This window comes from Hermetia illucens, chromosome 4 (genome assembly GCF_905115235.1).
Source record: "Hermetia illucens chromosome 4, iHerIll2.2.curated.20191125, whole genome shotgun sequence".
Lineage (NCBI taxonomy): Eukaryota > Metazoa > Arthropoda > Insecta > Diptera > Stratiomyidae > Hermetia > Hermetia illucens.
The window spans coordinates 155586149-155603856 of NC_051852.1; the positions used below are offsets into that span (position 1 = coordinate 155586149).

Below are 17708 nucleotides of genomic sequence, written 5' to 3' on the forward strand. Positions count from 1 at the left end.
GCTTAAACCATCAAAGTTTGCTTTCCGGAAGTTGAATTTAAAAGAATTCCGCGCAGTTTTGGCTTCTGAGAGGGAGAGCTCTACATCAAATTCAAACCGGCAGTGATGAGCGTCAATTTGGACATAGAGGGATGGGCGAGGAAATAGAGAGAGGTGGTGCTCGCTTGCTTCTGTTCTTGTTGCATTTCCAGGTTTGCCAAGATATTTGGTACCTTTCGCCCTATTCAATGATTGTCCCGAGAAAGCCAGGGAGCGTCCATTACAGTTTCCAAATTTGTAATTCTTTTCCCCTTGTTACGCTCGTCGTTATGTTTTCAATATTATACTGTGAACTGGTTGCCAGTGTGCTGCATAGCCCCCAACCAGGAGGGCCAGTCGATTCATCTTTGATTTACGGAATCGCGAACTCCCCGCTTAGTCCACTTCGCCTACTGGTTTCCATTGTTCAGCGGTTACCAACGTGGTGGTGGCGTCCATTACCCAGGTATTGGTTAAGGATTACAATGCCGAATCTGCAGACCCGCTGAGGCACTTACCCCTCTTCAACCCAGCATAATAATAATAATAATAATAATAATAATAATCGGTGGCGCAACAATCCATGTTGGATCAGGGCCTTGAAGTGTGTTAGAGCACTTCATTCAAGACCGTAACGGTACACTAGGAGGCAATGTGGTCAGCATTGCGCTCGCCCGAGATTATTACCCTGATTTGACTCAGGTACTCATTCACAGCTGAGTCGACTGGTATCCGACGTCAAATCACGATACAAATTCCACTGCCACCAGTGAGATTTGAACCGCGACCTTCCGTACGACAGCGCGCTCTAACCACTCAGCTATCCGGACATAAAATGACATGCTCATCTTTAAAAAGCAGGGCTACTGGGTTTGGGTCCTATTGAACATTGGAACTATATTTCTATAAAATATTTCAACGAAAAAGGAATTAATTGTCCCTTTTTAAGACTTTATTCATTAATTGGGGTAGTTCCCCAGAAATTAGTTTCTGACTCATGACGTAATAATAAAATCTACAAGTAACAATATAAAACAACGGTAAAATATCATTTTTAAGGGAATCTTAATAACGATAATTATACTAATCACAACAATAATCAAATTTCTTTCACAAATTGCTAAAATCAAATAATTTGTTTTAATTAAAGATGTAGAGCACTGAGTGGTGTTCGAAGTTACAAAGAAGGCAACCTGAAGTTTCTTAGAGGGTGTTGGGGACAAAGCTGTTCAAAGCATTGACTCCAAAGGACATTATTAATTCCCTAAATAAAACTAAAAGGCCAGGGTCAGTTGAACCCGAAAAGTTCCTGTTTTATATATCCACACCTATGCTTATCTAGAAATTTCATAAACAAGCTCATGTCCATTTTCTCCGCTTCCGTTTCTAGCTCCGTGTCATTCATGAGCTTCTCTCTAAAATCCTGAAATCGTCTCCATTCTTCTACTTTATCCGGACTCTTACGTCTGCTCTCCACCAGCTTCAGTGTTATTCTTTGCCACTGTAGCGATCTTATAATTCTCCAAAACTCCTGTGTGTCCTCTTTCAATCCTTCGACACAAATAATTCCAGGTTTACCAGGTTTACAAAATCCTGTTAATTTCAATTGCTGAGCTTGTTCTAGAATCTCTCGTCGTTTCCATTTGCTTTTTATGTGATGAGAGTATATCCACAGACGTTCCAAATCTACTTTCTTCTCACTTTCTAATTCAACTTTATCGGGATTTATAACGACATCTAAGTCGGAGGTGTTTGAGGCCGTAAGAAAATTTTCAAACTCATCTTGGATCCAGAGAACGACTTGATAAATGTATCCTTCGCTTTTATCCGAGGCATCTATGAAGCTCTCGATTTTATGTTGGACGTTTCGCTCTTTGTCCTTTGGAAGTAAGGGCGTGAACAATGTTACCTTAGCGTTTTCCATTAGTGGATATAAATGTGGCAATTGAATTCGTATGTTGACTTTTTCCCTTCCATGTTCGAAATATACTGAGAAATCCATTTCGGACCGAATATCACTCATCTGTCCACTCACATATTCATTGAAATCTGATATCACGTTGGGGTCGTAAATGTGAATTTCACCAGGATTACAAAAGATCGATGAGAGTAGATCGATTTCCTCCAGTTGTTTCTGAATGCATTCCAAGTATATTTGCCTGTGCTCGTCTAATGTCTCCGATGACATGGTTGTGTTTTTACGTGATGCATCTGAAATGAAAATGGTAAAAAAAAAATTGTTATTTCGAATATCCTTGCTTTAGCTGGAAAACGGAAATACAAATAAAGGTCTAACTAAATTATTTTGCTTATTTGTATACACTGGGTCAGCATAAACAAATACAAATAGACCAAGGTCCTCGACTGCCCCGTCTGATGAAATACCCCAGATACACTTAAGTATCGCAGGATTTCCGTTAGTTAATGTGATGCTACCCGTTGCTACCCCTAGAAGCATTTAGGCTCTGCCACTTGTCATTATGGGAAGCTTGTTCCCCGTTAGTGAAAGCAACCTTAGCCATTGTTGCTACCGATACTCAAATTGCTGGTTCCGGTCCCAGCATGAGGAAAATTGAACCCTCTTTTGCTAAGACATCCGGAGGTAGTATAGGTCCCAGGGCGAAACGTGGATTGGTACCCACGATGGAGCATAAAACTTGGGAAACGCCTGCTCAAACAACACCAACAGCTCTACTACCAAACCCTATCTCCACCTCCACGTGGTGACCGCTGGGAGCTCTTTCTTAACGAAAAGCTTCAGACGGAGGAGGATGAAGGCGAGTCTCCCGCGCCTAAAAACGGGACAAATTGCACCAACTGGTCCTCCAGGTTGGAGGTTGGGTAGGGCTGATAACCCTACACGGAAAACAACTTGTTACAAAGCCACAACAGGAGCCTCGGACTGGACGGATAATACAATGACGAGCCCGTTAACGACAAAGGAATAACGATTTGCGCATTTTCTCATGGAACGTGCGCTCCCTGTACAGAGATAAAACTGCTGAGCAGCTAGCCGATACCCTGTCCCAATATAAGGCTGATGTAACAGCGTTGCAGAAGATGCGTTGGACAGGGATCGGTTTCCTGGAGAAGAGCCGCTACACCATATATTATAGTGGCCATCCAGTAAACCATGTGCTCGGAGTAGGTTCCTAAGTCAAAAAAATTAAACCTACTGTTATAGGCTTTGAAAACATAAGCGAACCACTATGTACTCTACGCTTGCGAGGCAAATTTGGAAATATAAGCCTCATTAACGTTCACGACCCTACAAAGGAGACTGCAGAGCCGGAGAAGGATACCTTTTACGAGGCAGTAGAGCGAACCCTCGAAGCCTGTCCCAGATATGATATCAAACTCATACTTGGGGATTTTAACAGTCAAGTAGGGAAGGAGCCCGTATTCAAGCGATACGTTGGCTCCCATAGCTTACACCAAAATAAAAATGATAACGGACTGCGGATCATTCAATTAGCAGTGTCATACGAAATGGTTGTTGGAAGTACCTGGTTTGCGCGGAAAGTGGTCCACAAAAATACGTGGGCCTCTCTAGAGGGGACCACTTTCAACCAAATTGACCACGTGTTGATCGAACGCCGCCACCTCAGCCTTAATGAATGTCAGAATATATAGGGGGGCCAATATAGACCCGGACCCGGACCCCGTTGGCATGGTACTCCGAGCTCGAATAAGAACACCACCCAGAATCCCAACTGACAATCAGGTGAGAGTTAACACTGAAGCCATCCACAACACAGCCCTCCGCGACATCTATAAGAGGGAAATGGATGCCGTAATAACTGCAGTCAACAAAGATTCTGCAGATGAAGCATCAACAAATGATCTTCACAATCACCTGAAGAACCTTATCATAAATACGGCCAGAAATGTACTTGGCACCAGCCGCAAAAAGAGTCGGGACGGCTGTTTTGACGATGAATGTAAGCTAGCAACCGAAAGGAAAAATGCTGCATACCGAGTAATGCTGTATTCTCAAAGAACGCGGGCACGCGCAGAGATTTATCACGAACTCCGGCGAGCGGAGAAGCGACTTCACAAACGGAAAAAGGAAGCATGGGAAAACCAACAAGTCTGTAAACTCGAGGAGTACAGGGAGCAACCGCACCAGGCGCGCAACAAGTCAGCAGGATGAAGACTTTCACACCTCGATATTCATCATGCCGAGACAAAGAGGGAAATCTAATTTCCGACAGAATGGACATAATGGGGCAATGAATTGAGTACTTTTATGAACTACTCAACAACCAGAACAACGGCGATTTGGAGGTCCTGCCAACTGAAGACAACGGACAAATACTGCCACCACCAAGTATAGGAGAAATAGTCCGGGCAATTCATCGGCTTGAAAATCATAAGTTGCCAGGAGCCGACGGAATTACAGCCGAATTGTTTAAATAAGGAGGCAACGAATTACACCAAGTGGTTCATCAACTTGTGCTGAAGGTGTGGGACAGCAAATCAATTCCCGACAACTGGCAAAGAGTCATTATCTGTCCCATACATAAAAAGGGAGATATCACGCAGTGCAGCAATTATGGAGGTATCACGTTACTGAGTACCATCTATAAGATATTCTCCTCTATCTTATTAGGCCGGATAGTCCCATACGCCCAGAATATCATTGGCCCATACCAAAGGGGCTTCACTCCAGGCAAATCAGATCAGATTTTCCCACGCGGCAAGCGATGGAAAAACTGTTGAAATATGGACATCAGTTGCACCATCTCTTCATCGACTTTAAATCCGCCTATGATAGCATAGCCAGGGTAAAACTGTACACGGCCATGAGAGAATTCGGTATCCTGACAAAATTGATAAAACTGACTAGGCTGACCCTGATCAATGTGCGAGGCCAGATAAAAGCAGCAGGATCACTCTCAAGACCATTCGACATCAAGAACGGTCTACGACAAGGGGATGCCCTATCATGCGTCCTCTTTAACCTGGCCTTCGAGAAAATGATCCGTGATGCTGAGGTAAATGCGAGGGATACGGTCCTCTTTAAGTCCACCCAACTACTGGTCTATGCTGACGATATCGACATCATGGGAAGAACGACCCGAGACGTACAAACTGCCTTCATCCAGATCGAGCAGGCGGCGATTGGCGCGAGATCTTGGGCTGCACATCAATGAAGGCAAGACAAAGTATATGGTGGCAACGTCAGCACCAAAAACCAACCAAGCAACAACATCAAACCGCACTGGTCAAACGGGAAGAATAAAGATAGGAGGCTACAACTTTGAGACCGTTGATAGTTTCTCCTATCTAGGGTCGAAAATCACAACCGACAACACCTACTGGTTGTTTCCAACAGAGCCTATTTCAGCTTACAAAAACTGTTCCACTCGAAACGTCTCACCATAGGGTCAAAGCTCTTACTCTACAAGATGATCTTGCCAGTCTTCATGTATTCCTCGGAAACTTGGGTTCTTAGCAAGAAAAATTGCGAACTCTTGGCCGCCTTTGAGAGAAGAATCCTCCGAAGAATGTTTGGCCCGCTACATGAGGATGGACGGTTCCGTAGTCTAGATAACGACGAAATCTATGAGCGATACCATGACCGTCCGGTTGTGGATAAAATCCGGCTCAATAGGTTACGGTGGACGGGTCACTTAATCCGTATGGATGAGAATGATCCCACCCGGAAAGTCTATAAGGGCAATATCTATGGTAGAAAAAGAAGACGAGGCAGACCCTGCCTGAGATGGAGCAATGGCGTAGGTGAGGACGCCAGACAGCTTTTAGGGATATCGAATTGGTGGACCTCGGGGCAAAGCCGGGATGTTTGGAGTTCCTTATTAAGGCAAGCCTAGACCTGATATCGGTTGTTGCGCCGTTGATGATGATGATCCGAGATTTCATTTCCCTCTACACTACAGTGACTATATACCCAAACTGGCTCCACTGTCTCAAATCTAGAAATAGAGTTGAATTGATTTCTACCTTCCTGAACAATTCAAGGTGATCAAGGGACTCTCAACGCCCTCAATGCAGCCTGGCTATTGCTACAGATTGCTATGCGCCTACTCTTTAACCGCTGGTCAATCACCAAGGTTGCCGAACCTAGGATCGCACATACGACTTTAGCCTAACAAACCGTTGCGTATTACCCAAAAGAAAAGGCCACTTCTCGATTTTACTCGAGAGGTAGACTCCAACTCCAGAACCCTGTTCTATTTTGAGTTATAGGTATAGAATACTTTCGTATACGCCGCCATGCATTCCTCTGGGATTTCGCAGTTTTCTCTACGATTCATGATAACTTCATATCTTCTATCAAATGGTAGGCATTGTAAGAACTGGATTCAGTTCCCTCAATAACTCTTCCACTATTATGTACCCTCCACGTTCGTTGTTCCCCATAGATCTAATTGAATTAGTCTATGAGCTGTTCTCATTGCAATGCATTAAATAAATATATACCTACAAGGGCTGCAAATTGAGTAATGCATACAGAGCTGCGCCAGATGTTGTCCTCATGACATCAGTAATACCCAGACACACAATTCTTTGCTGTGCGGCTAGTTTACAGGAAAAATTCTTTTGTCTCACCTTAACTCACCACACTCTGGATGCATAAGTGAACATCGGCTTAATCCTACTTTTTTTCAGCCTTTGTCCCGTTCACAAGTGGAGTTGGCTCATCGTGATCGGTTGCGCCATTTGGTTTTATGAAAAGCCTGATCTTGATGCGATCGCGAGGCTTTCAAATAACCATCTAGCGTATCAAACCACCATTGTTTCGGCCGGGCTTTTGGTCGCTTACCATCGACTTCGATGATCAAACCAATCTGGGCGAACGAATTCTCGTTAGCGCGAATTACGTGACCACACCTTCGAAGACGGCTTTCTCGCAATTTTTCCACGATCAGTGCAACCCCATATCGATCGTGGATATCCTTATTTCGGATGTGATTAAAGTGTGTTACGCCACTAGTCCAACGCAACATCTTCGTCTCCATTACCGCAAGATGCCATTCATTGTCTTTTATAGTCAGCCAACACTTAGAACCATAAAGGGCGACATTGCGATAATTTTAGATTTGATACGTCGATCACAAAGATATTTCACTTCTTCGGAGAGTTGAAATTTTGTACCCCTCATCTCTGGGAGACATCCGATTTTCTCTTTTTTGTAAATAATGCTGGATTTACTGAAAGTTAACACCTGGGGCACCAACTGTTATTCAAATCAACGGCACGTTGTAGATTTCTACACACAGAAGTGACGATAGCACACCACCTTGGGGGCAGCTTTTCGTTGCTTCTGCTGTTAGGTAATGATCGACGCACAGTTCAGTACACAGCATTCTCTGCGTTAACATAGCATAGATCCACAAGTTTTTGCAAAAGCGCACAGTCAAACGCTCCTTGAATGTCCATGAATGCCTTCATCGCATACTCAACTTTCAGAATTGCATCCTATATTTGTGAAACGAAAGTACGCAGAGCACATTCATAGGACTTTCCACGTTTTCATTTAGTGGGTGCGATCTTAGCGCTTTCACGCGAATGTGACGCTTAACCATTCTCTCCAAACCTTTCAGTAAGAATCATGTCAAGCTGATCTGCCTGAAGTTCTTTGTGTTTGAATAACCATCTTTCCCAGGCTTCGGAATGAAGACTACCTGCCTTGCTCTTAGTGCTTTATACCCCCCTTTAGCATTATTGGATAGATGTCATCCATGCCAGATGCTTTAAAGGGTGCAAAGGACGTTATGGCAGCTCGCACTTATTCGTTGGAAACAACCGCTCTCGCAGTGTTCTACTTACGTTTTGCAGGCTTTACAGGAACCAGTAACTTCTCCTGGATGGTGTACTTCCAAAAGGGTTTGCAGTGACTCCAGTCTGGAGACCGGTTTTCTAAGAAAGTAAAACTTGGCCGACTCATCCTTTTTAAGGACTCGGCATAGTCTCCCTTTCGCCTTCCAGTTCCTCGCAGTGCGTTCTAAAGGAATCCCTTTTCAAACACTTAACAAGCCTCTTTTATTCACGCTGTGAGTTCCGGAAGTTTAACCAGTCTTCACTTTTTTTGCTTTTACTATCACTATTCACGTTTTACCGCTCTTGTATCGGGAAACAAGACAAGCCTCTTCATAGCACTCTGAAAGTGTGAGTTGCTAACCGACAAGCAAAAGAAAACAAGCCGGGAAACCAGTAGGTGGACGTTTCAGGTATGAAAGGTTTTGTGCATTTTTTTTATAAAGACATTTGAGTGTGCATTTGTCCCATTAGTACGTAGCACGTAATATATACAAATGGGTCCTTTGAAGAAATGATCACTTTCAACCCCCCGCACTCCCACCTTTCCAACAAATGTCAAAACTTAGACCGGCTTCGGAGAGTATTAATCGAGATCTTTCATTTGACTTTCTCATGACTATATTTGATGAAATTTACACCCCCCTTTTCCATATATGGGGACGCACCCTTAAATTCGACGTAGAATTAAGTAACTCACTGTTTGCGTGAGCGTTCACAGTTCCCATCTTTGAACCAAATCTGGTCTCAATCGCCACAACCGTCTCCGATAAAAATGTGTGTAACGGACAGACAGACAGACAGCAAACCGATTTTAATGGGCTTTGTTTTACACAAAACTTTAAAAACGAGCTGACAATTCGAATCTCGAAAAGGACCAAGCGAGTCAGTAAAATTTCCATTAGGTTTCGTGACCATGGATGTGAAACAATAATCCATATCTTGGAAACAAGCCCCATCGCTGACGCTGAAGAAATTCAAAGGGTCCAAGTTGGTGGGAACGCCCCACTCACGAAGCCGCGATTTCGATGGCTGCTATTCGCGAAGTGGGATTCGAGCTGGTTGGACTTCGATCTTATTCGCCAGATCTAGTGCCCACTGATTTCTATCTCTTTGCCCGGCTCAAGGAACAGCCCTAAGGCACGAAATTTGATGACGAAAGCGTCGTTGGGGCATTTTTGGAAGATACTGTCAAGATACTGATTCCTTTCTAAGGGAATCCTTGGTTTAGACATATAATAGAAATATAATTTATTTTTTTTAACTCTAATGAAGGTGTTTCGCTTCCATTATCATAACTTTTTGGTCACTCATTGTATATATTTTTATATCATCCATTTAACGACCAAGCTGACACCAATTTTCTTTTCCCCATACAGGCTATCAGCTATCAGGTTTCAAACGATATGAATCCGTCCCAGTGCAGTTTCCAAAAGACATATGTATCTTCCGCGTGAATCAAATAAAATTTGCAGCTGCCTTACATTACCGAAACGATGGACAATTGGAGTTCCTTTTATTTAAAAGCAATGTAATTGACGCATATCACACCTCAAGAATTATAGTTTGAAAATGTCCTTATTTGTTATAGAATGGCAGTTATAGACAAGTTTTTGATCGCTTGACCCCTCTTGCTGTAGATATGGATTGCATAACATTCGGAACCAGAGGTTTTATTGCGCTAGCATATAATTTAAGCGAAGCAGTTACGGATGTAACCATTGGAGCACCAATTTTTGAAGTAACTCGTCAAGAAATTTCAACAGTTCAATTCTTGGCAACCCAGCACCAGAGCAGGGTATATTTAAGGTAAATTAGGTACTATAAAGAAAAATCACTTTGGGAAAATATGTGTGGCGTCAATTAAGATTCGCAGTAATGACAATTAAGAAGGAAACACCAATTGTGTGAGAGTAGGACGGTCATTTAGTTTTCGCATCTTCTCCGGTCGGTACTATGCCACATCAATCGTAATTATCCTCATTTTGGAGGTGATCACAGCGAGTTATGCCACTGATCCAGTACAAAATCTTCATCTCGTTAGCCTCATCGCGGCGATCATGTCTGGGCTCAAGAGGTCCTTAGGACGAAAGCGTAACAACTACCCTCGATTCAGGACCAACTGGAGATGTTACGCATTTCCTAATATAGAGCGTCCGGCATGAAGCCAGCAGAAATCTATCCTAAAGAGTGCCAAGATCGGCTTTTGGCCAACTGATGACCAACACGTTTAGTGTAGGAACTAAGACAGACATCAAAAGAGGGACGAAGACGGCTACGGTTTCGTGCCAGGGCAGAGGTAACTCATCAGGTGCTGCTTCACCTCTGCCCTGGGAGCAGCGTGATCGGAGCTAGTCAATTTCTGTTTATTGATTGAGAAGTGCTAAGTCCGCATCCACTTGATGTTCGACCGGGCCAAATGGAGAGCAACAAGCGCGACGGACATGTGATTCAATCATGCTGGTAGACCAGAGTCTTCCGCGCGAAGTAATACTTCTTGGTAGTTCCGCGGAGATATGGGCGAAGAAATAATGGTGGTCTTAATGTTGCAACCTTATGTAGCAGCATCTTTTTAGGCTAACCAGCTTCATCCATAATATATATATATATATATACATATATATTTTTTATATGGATGGAGGTGGAAATCTTAGAAAGACGCTGCTGCGCCAGGTAGCAGCAGTGTGTGGGATTCGCACCCACTAAAACCAACCCCACTCTTCCGCCCCTCCCCGCGGGACCACCGTGAAGTATTACGTCGCGGGGGAGGCTCTGGTTCGCTATACCAGCTCGTCCATGTCACGTCTCCGTCGCGCCGCCTTCCGAGCTCGATCCAACTCCAGGAGTTTTGTCTGCACCACGGCTACTGCCTCATTTATCGCCATCCAGTTTTCCTCCGACTTCAGCATCTTTTCCACCAGGTTCGAGGGCTCGATGTCCGCTCCTAAGATGCTGTTCAACCTCCTTTTCTGCTGCATAAATCTGGGACAATGAAACATAACGTGCTCCGGGTCCTCGGGTGTAGCACCGCATTCAGGACAGTTGGGAGACTCGTCCAACTCGAAGCGATGCAAGTAGTTCCTATAGCCACCGTGTCAGGTGGTAATTCAATTCTCCGTGCTTTCGGTTGCCCCATTTCTCGATACACGGGATCAATGTATGGGTCCACCGGGCCTTGTCGGAGTTATCCCATCGTTGTTGCCACTTGTCACACAACTCTCTCCTGATGGCTTTTCGGAAATCCGCATTCACCTCGGCTGGATTTGCCTTCCGTTTCTCGTAGAGCCAGTGTGCCTCGCTCGCTAGAAGATCTATAGGGATCATTCCTACGATGACAGACACTGCCTCCGTCGACGCCGTCCTAAATGCGCTGCACACCCTTAGCGCAATTGGTCGGTATGCCGAACTTATCTTCCTCCGGTTGACAACGTGATTCAACGCTCCCGCCCAGACAGGGGCCGCGTATAGCAGGATCGACCTCACCACTCCCGCGATGAGTAGCCTGCGACTATACTTCGGCCCTCCCACGTTAGGCATCATCCTTGCAAGGGATGAGCTGGCATTTGCTGCCTTCTCTCGCACATAATCCAAGTGTCCTTTGAAACTCAGCTTGGCATCGATCATCACCCCCAGGTATTTGACAACCGATTTTGAGACGACCTCACGATTACCAACCCGGATGGTAACCGTGTTGTTCTTCCTACGGTTGGTAATGAGGACCGCCTCCGTCTTTTCGTCCGCCAGGTCCCGCTTGGCCATTCATAACCATGACTTGATGGCATGAATGGCGTCATTTGCATACAGCTCCATATCCTCGGGATGTTTTAGAATTGCAACTACCGCCAGGTCGTCCGCAAAACCAATCAGCGTTGTCTCCTCCGGCACGCGAAGACCAAGCACTCCGTCGTACATTATGCTCCACGGTCCCAATACAGAACCTTGAGGCACACCTGCTGTCACGATGTATTCCTTCGGCCCGTGGTCCGTCTCGTACCAGAGAAGTCTGTCCGAAAAGTAACTCTCGATGAGCCGAGCCAAGTAGCTAGGAACACCCAGTTTGGCCAAAGCGCCCTTAATCCAGCCCCAGTTGGCTGAGTTAAAAGCATTTTTGACGTCCAGCGTCACCAGAGCACAGCATTGCATTTCGAGCCAATTCCACGACCTTTGCTACTGCATCGACCGCAGAAGGGCTCGCCGAAACCCATATTGCCGCTTCTAAAGACCACCCGCAAGCTCGATGAACGGGAGCAGCCTGTTGTATATCACCCTCTCCAACATTTTCCCCATGGTGTCTAAGAGACAAATAGGGCGATATGAAGAGGGCACGCCGGGTGGTTTTCGGGGCTTCGGTAGCAACACCAGCTTCTGCCTCTTCCACCGGGCGGGAAACACTCTTTCCGCCATGTACGATTCGAATGTGCTTGCGAACCATCATGGTGTGGCCTTCACCGCCACCTTCAGAGCCCTGTTCGGAATTCCGTCCAATCCCGGAGCCTTGCTGTCCCCAATACGTCTGCAGATTTCCCAAAGTTCTTCTTCGGTAACATTAGGGATCGAGAAGACGTCCTGCTGAGCTGCTAGTTGGGGTTCTTTTTCGTCCTGCTCCTGCTGCGGGAAAAGAGGTGAGGTGATTTTTGTCCGCGGATCTTCTTCATTACAACTTGGTAGGCTGTACCCCACGGATCCGTATTAGCCTCTATGCTGAGCTTCTGGTAGCATTCCCGCTTGCTTCTCCGAATGGCCTTCTTAAGGTTGCTTCGCAGATCCCTGTATTCCTCCTCACGCTCCTGGTGCTCCGGCCTTCCCCTTGTCCTGTGGGAAAGTCTCCTCGCTCGGAGACAAGAGGATCTCAAGGCAGCGATCTCCGTGTTCCACCAGTAGTTTGACCTCTTGCTAATATATATATATATATAGTAGTACATATATATTAATCCCCAACTGGCCGATGCCTCCCGGGCCAGATCTACGACCGTTGCAAGGGCATCGACTGAGAACCGCGTTCTACAAAACCCGCACTGCCGCTCCGATAGGCCACCCGCTAGCTCGACAAACGGAAGCCCCCTATTGTATATCACCCTCTCAAACATCTTCCACATAGTGTCTAAAACACAGATAGAGCGATATGAAGAGGGTACTCCAGGTAGTTTTTGGGGCTTCCCACTGTATGCGAAACACTCCTTCCACCATGTACGATTCAAATGCACTTATAAACCATGCGGGCCTAATTTTAGCTGCCAATTTCAGGGCTTTGTTCGGAATCCCATCCAATCCGGGAGCCTTATTATACCCACAGACCTTCCCTAGTTCCACCTTGGTAACCCTGGGGATTGTGAAGACGTCCTGTTGCACCGTTGATTGAGGTCCACTTTCTGCTTATTGTGGGAAAAGAATTGCGAGTCGCGGGCACGTCACTTGGGGTGATTTTTCTCCACGGATTTTGTTCATTACAACCTTGTAAGCAGCGCCACACGGATTCGTATCTGCAACAATGCACAACTGATTGTAGCTATTCCGCGTACTTCCCCGTATAGTCTTCTTAAGGCTACTTCGAAGATCGCGGTATTCCTTCTCCGACTGCCGATGTTTTAGCTCCCCTCTGCTCCTTTGGCAAGGCCTCCTCGCTCGCAGACACGATGCTTTCAATAGCGCGATTTCCTGGTTCCACCAGTAGTTTGGTTGCCTACTGAAGTGAAACTTCCGTCGCGGCATTGTAGAGTCGTATGCCTCAATTACTCGTTGACATAAGTGGCTCATTTTTTCCAGCGCCGATCCCTTCGTGTCGTAACCTCCTTCTAAATGTCAGGAATGTCTCATCCTGGAAAGCTCCAGTGGACCACCAAGTCATCCTGATTTTTCCACTTCTGTTGCTCACTCGACTGTTGCCCCCTCCGTTCTTGATGTCGAGAAGGATGGCTTGGTGGTCACTGTGGGTGAAGTGTTCACTCACCTACCAAACCATCCCTCTCGCCAACGAGGTACTGAGGTAGGTTAGATCGACGATTGAGCTTAGCCCTTTGCCTCGGAAGGTGGGCATACATCCAACGTTGGCTAGTACGATGTTCAATTCCGCGAAGGTTTCAAGCAAAATTTAGCTCGTTTGCGTTTATATATTGAAGAGGATAATAAATATTTGATATTGAAGAGGCTAGTCTATATTTGCATAAGAAATAATTTCTTTCTATAAATCAACTAATAACTCCTTCATCAACAGAAGCCACAACCTTAAACTATATTTGGTCCAAACTCATCACTATCCAAATCTCTCGGACCCTGGTCATTGTCCATTTTTCGAATGGTCTGGATACCATTTCAACTACATGGGCAGGATTCCATGTGAGAATGCCAGGCATATTGAAGCATTTACCGCGGATGATGCAGCGTACGTTATGGTGGCGAATTATGCCAATTTCGAAGGACAACAAGCAACAACTTTTCTTTACAAATATCGGCACGATCAGAAGAAGTTTGTTGAACATCAGAAATTTGGAACTCAAGAAGCTGCCGATGTTAGATACTTTTACATTGAAAATAAGGAAAAGTTGAAGGATCATTTTGTGGTAGTAGCCAATGCCATGAGAGCTGAAGGTAATATTTATTGCATTATGTACAATTGCATTTCCTTTCCTACCAGTCTTTGTAACAAAAGTCTCATTTTATTCCTTTATGGATATTTAACAAAAGCTTAGGTGTTACAAAGGACCTGGTAATTTAGAGATGACTTTTGTCAACCACAAGGGTGAAGATGCTCGTTTCAGCAAATTGGCGAATTTCGACCGTTTAAGTCTGTCTGTCTGTCTCCACCAAAATATCCTTCGAAACGCTCCCCCTCTCATGGTTGACAATTATTAGCTAAGATGACCAATAGATCCTTCTTCAAATACCCCTTTTATACCGGGGATTCTCATGAATTTCAAATATTTTCCTTTGTAATTTTCCAGGTCAAAGCCAGTTCAAAGACTTGGGATCACAGTCAGTTATCTACAAATACAAAAACGGCGTATTTGTGCCCTTACAACAACTGAATTTTCATAACGTCACAGCATTCCTACCGATTCACGTAAGGACGTCAATTTCATTTAAACAGATCCTTGCATTTCTACGATTTTCTTTTCCAGAATGAAATAGATAAATTTGTATTATTGGTTGCTTGCAAGAACCAAGATATGAAGTTCCTTCGCTATGATGGTCAACAATTTGATATCTCACGAGTTCAGCTAACTACTGGGGCCTTTGCTAAAGGAGTTACATCATTACGATCGTTTAAGGAGTCGAATGAGACTTACATAGGTTAGTATTCAATGCTTATGACCATTTTCGTCTATGCAGGATTCTGGTGCCATTTTCCAGGCTCGTTCCAGTTTCTGGATCTTCGATTGTATTGCGACTACGCTCGTTACAATTCAATCTCTATCACCAAACTCAAAATTTACCTACAAGGCACCGTTGAGGCCCTTTGCCCCCTTAATGAGCCTTCGACAATGAAATCTAATGCGCTCCAAACGCTGAGGTGTAGCATTTTCTCATCCATCAGGTCCAGCTAGGCCAATCTGTCATGCATTAACTATGATTTAATGGCACAAAAGCTTTTACTCCAATATAGATTCACGTCTGTGAGTGCTTCGCAGCTACAATCACTGCCAGGTCATCTGCAAAATTAATGAACGTTTTTTTTGAGAATTGTGGGGTCCTAAGACCGCATCAACTTAATGCTGGACCGGACCAAATGGGGAGCAACTTACTCCCCCTTTGTTCCATGAACGTTGCTCCAAGCCAAGCCCTCCATTCTATATTATGTTTTGCAACGGGGGTCCCAATACGCAACTTTGAGGAACACCTGCTACCACAATATATTCTTCCGTCTTGTACTTGATAAGCTCCTCCGAGTGGTAACCCCCGATTAGCTGAATTTCGTAGGGGTGTCCCTAATTTAACATCAGTTGGTCAAATCAAAACTACCCGTACTACATCTAGCGATATCATCACGCAACATATGCCACCGGCCATCACATCGGGACCTAGATCCATGAACGTTGCTTTCGTATCGTAGAACAAGCTCACCAAAACCTATACTGACGCTATGACCACCGCCTATTTCTATAAATGGGACCAGCGTGCTTTATATCATCCTCCCTACACCTCCCTAGACCGATATGAAAATTGTAGGCCGGTTGGTTTCTGAAACTTTGATAGGAAGACCAATTTCTCTCTTCTACTAAAGGGGAGAAAACTCCACCATGCATCATTTGAGCCTGCTCTCAACAGCCAGGATAGGTAGGTAGGTAGGTATCAGTTGCCGCTCCGAGGAGCCCAATCAATGCTTTGGTGCGCCTCTCTGAGGTCCCCAAAGAATGGTTTACCCAGTGTCTGTAGCCTGACTTTAGCTACAGTTGGGCAATCGCGGAGAAAGTGCATGAGGGATTCCCTTCCTTCTCCGCAGCTTCGGCAATGCGAATTATAGGGTATGCCGAGCCTAGCGGCATGGTCCCCTATGGGCTAGTGCCCCGTGCAGACCGCTGTAATCTTGAATGCATTTGCACGCGTTTGGCACAGGAGCTCTCGTGATCGGGCTATGTTATAAGCGAGCCAAATTCTCCTTGACTTGGCACAGCTCGTAAGCCTTTGTCTTTTTAGGCCCGCGGCTGCTAGGTAGTGCGAGTAGACTTGGCCCCGACAGCCGCCAGCGGAATACCGATTGTATTCACCGAAGGGCTGCCAAGAGCAGAGCCTTTCCTGGCCAATCCGTCAGCCCGCTCATTCCCCTCTATGTTCCTATGCCCGGAAACCCAAAGGAGAGTGACCTTGAGCGTGCCGCCCAGACGGTTAAGCGCGTCTCTGCACTGCCCCACCAGCCTGGAAGATGTCGTCGCTTAGTACAAGGCCTTGATGGCCGCTTAGCTGTCGGTCAGAATGGCTATGTTACGCTTGAGGCTCGAATCACGCTCCAGCCATTGACAGACTTCCAATCGAAAAAATCAAAAATTTGACTGACGGTTTCGTCCAGGGCAGAGGCAACTCACCAGACGCCAGTTGCAGTTAGTTAGTCTAGCTTAGACTACAACGACTGGCGTTTTAAGTCCAATATAACTCACAACAAGGGAGCGTCTTTCCACCTGTTGGCACTTTCGGTCACGCTGCTCCCAGGGCAGAGGTGAGGCAGCGTCTGATAAGTTGCCTCTGCCCTGGACGAAACCGTCAGTCAAATATTTGATTTTTTCGATTCTTAATGCTTGGGGTGCTACGCTCCAAACTAGGGATCCATGGACTAAAAAACGAGGGAGTAAGTTGCTCCTCATTTAGTCCGGTCCACCATCAAGTGGATGGGGACTTAGGATCCCGCAGATCCTAAACAACAACCTAGACTTCCAATATCCCCAGTACTTCCACTTAGAATACACTAAGGAAACCTGGGAGACCATAAGACTTGGATACACTGTGTGCATTCGAGAAAACCTCCGCGCGGATTCCACAGGCCATCTTTGATCTGTCGCTAAAGAATATTGAGTCATAACCTTGCAACACGTCGCCGGTTTTCGACTTTGCCCTGATTGGAAAGTTCACAGCAAAGTTTCTCGTGAAGTTCAGCTTGCGTGTTGCATAGTCCGTGGGGAATGCCCAGCATTCGGACTCACGTAGTCTCACGGCACTGCACGTTGCAAAGTATTCAATGTGGAGGTCTAGGAGGAGGAGATGCAAGAGTATCTTGAGAGCATCTGCCGGGCAGGACTGCAGAGCCCTAGTAGCTCCTGCACACGCGGTTCTTTGAATCCTATTAAGCTTCATCCTATTGTATTTTTTGCTCAAAGCCTGCCACCACACAATAGAGCCATACGTTAGGATCGGACGCACTACAGCGGGGTACATCCAAAGAACCATCCAGGATTACACCCAGAAACTTTACATTCGAG

The 17708-nt window shown here is 45.5% G+C and overlaps 2 protein-coding genes across 3 annotated transcripts in view; one reads left to right on the forward strand and one right to left on the reverse strand.

Moving 5' to 3' along the window:
• Window positions 1-948: 948 nt before the first annotated feature.
• Window positions 949-17708, reverse strand: part of LOC119654361 (RWD domain-containing protein 2A) — a 35164-nt gene continuing 18404 nt past the window's right edge. For both annotated transcript variants that reach the window (XM_038059706.1, XM_038059707.1), the window contains one exon: window positions 949-2229. In XM_038059706.1, coding sequence (XP_037915634.1) covers window positions 1307-2206 — 900 coding nt within the window. In that variant the 5' untranslated portion in view covers window positions 2207-2229 and the 3' untranslated portion in view covers window positions 949-1306. The remainder of the gene's footprint in view (window positions 2230-17708) is intronic.
• Window positions 9073-17708, forward strand: part of LOC119654127 — a 58033-nt gene continuing 49397 nt past the window's right edge. Inside the window, exons 1-6 of the mRNA XM_038059290.1 lie at window positions 9073-9118; window positions 9183-9334; window positions 9395-9612; window positions 14015-14388; window positions 14742-14860; window positions 14919-15090. Coding sequence (XP_037915218.1) covers window positions 9073-9118; window positions 9183-9334; window positions 9395-9612; window positions 14015-14388; window positions 14742-14860; window positions 14919-15090 — 1081 coding nt within the window. The remainder of the gene's footprint in view (window positions 9119-9182; window positions 9335-9394; window positions 9613-14014; window positions 14389-14741; window positions 14861-14918; window positions 15091-17708) is intronic.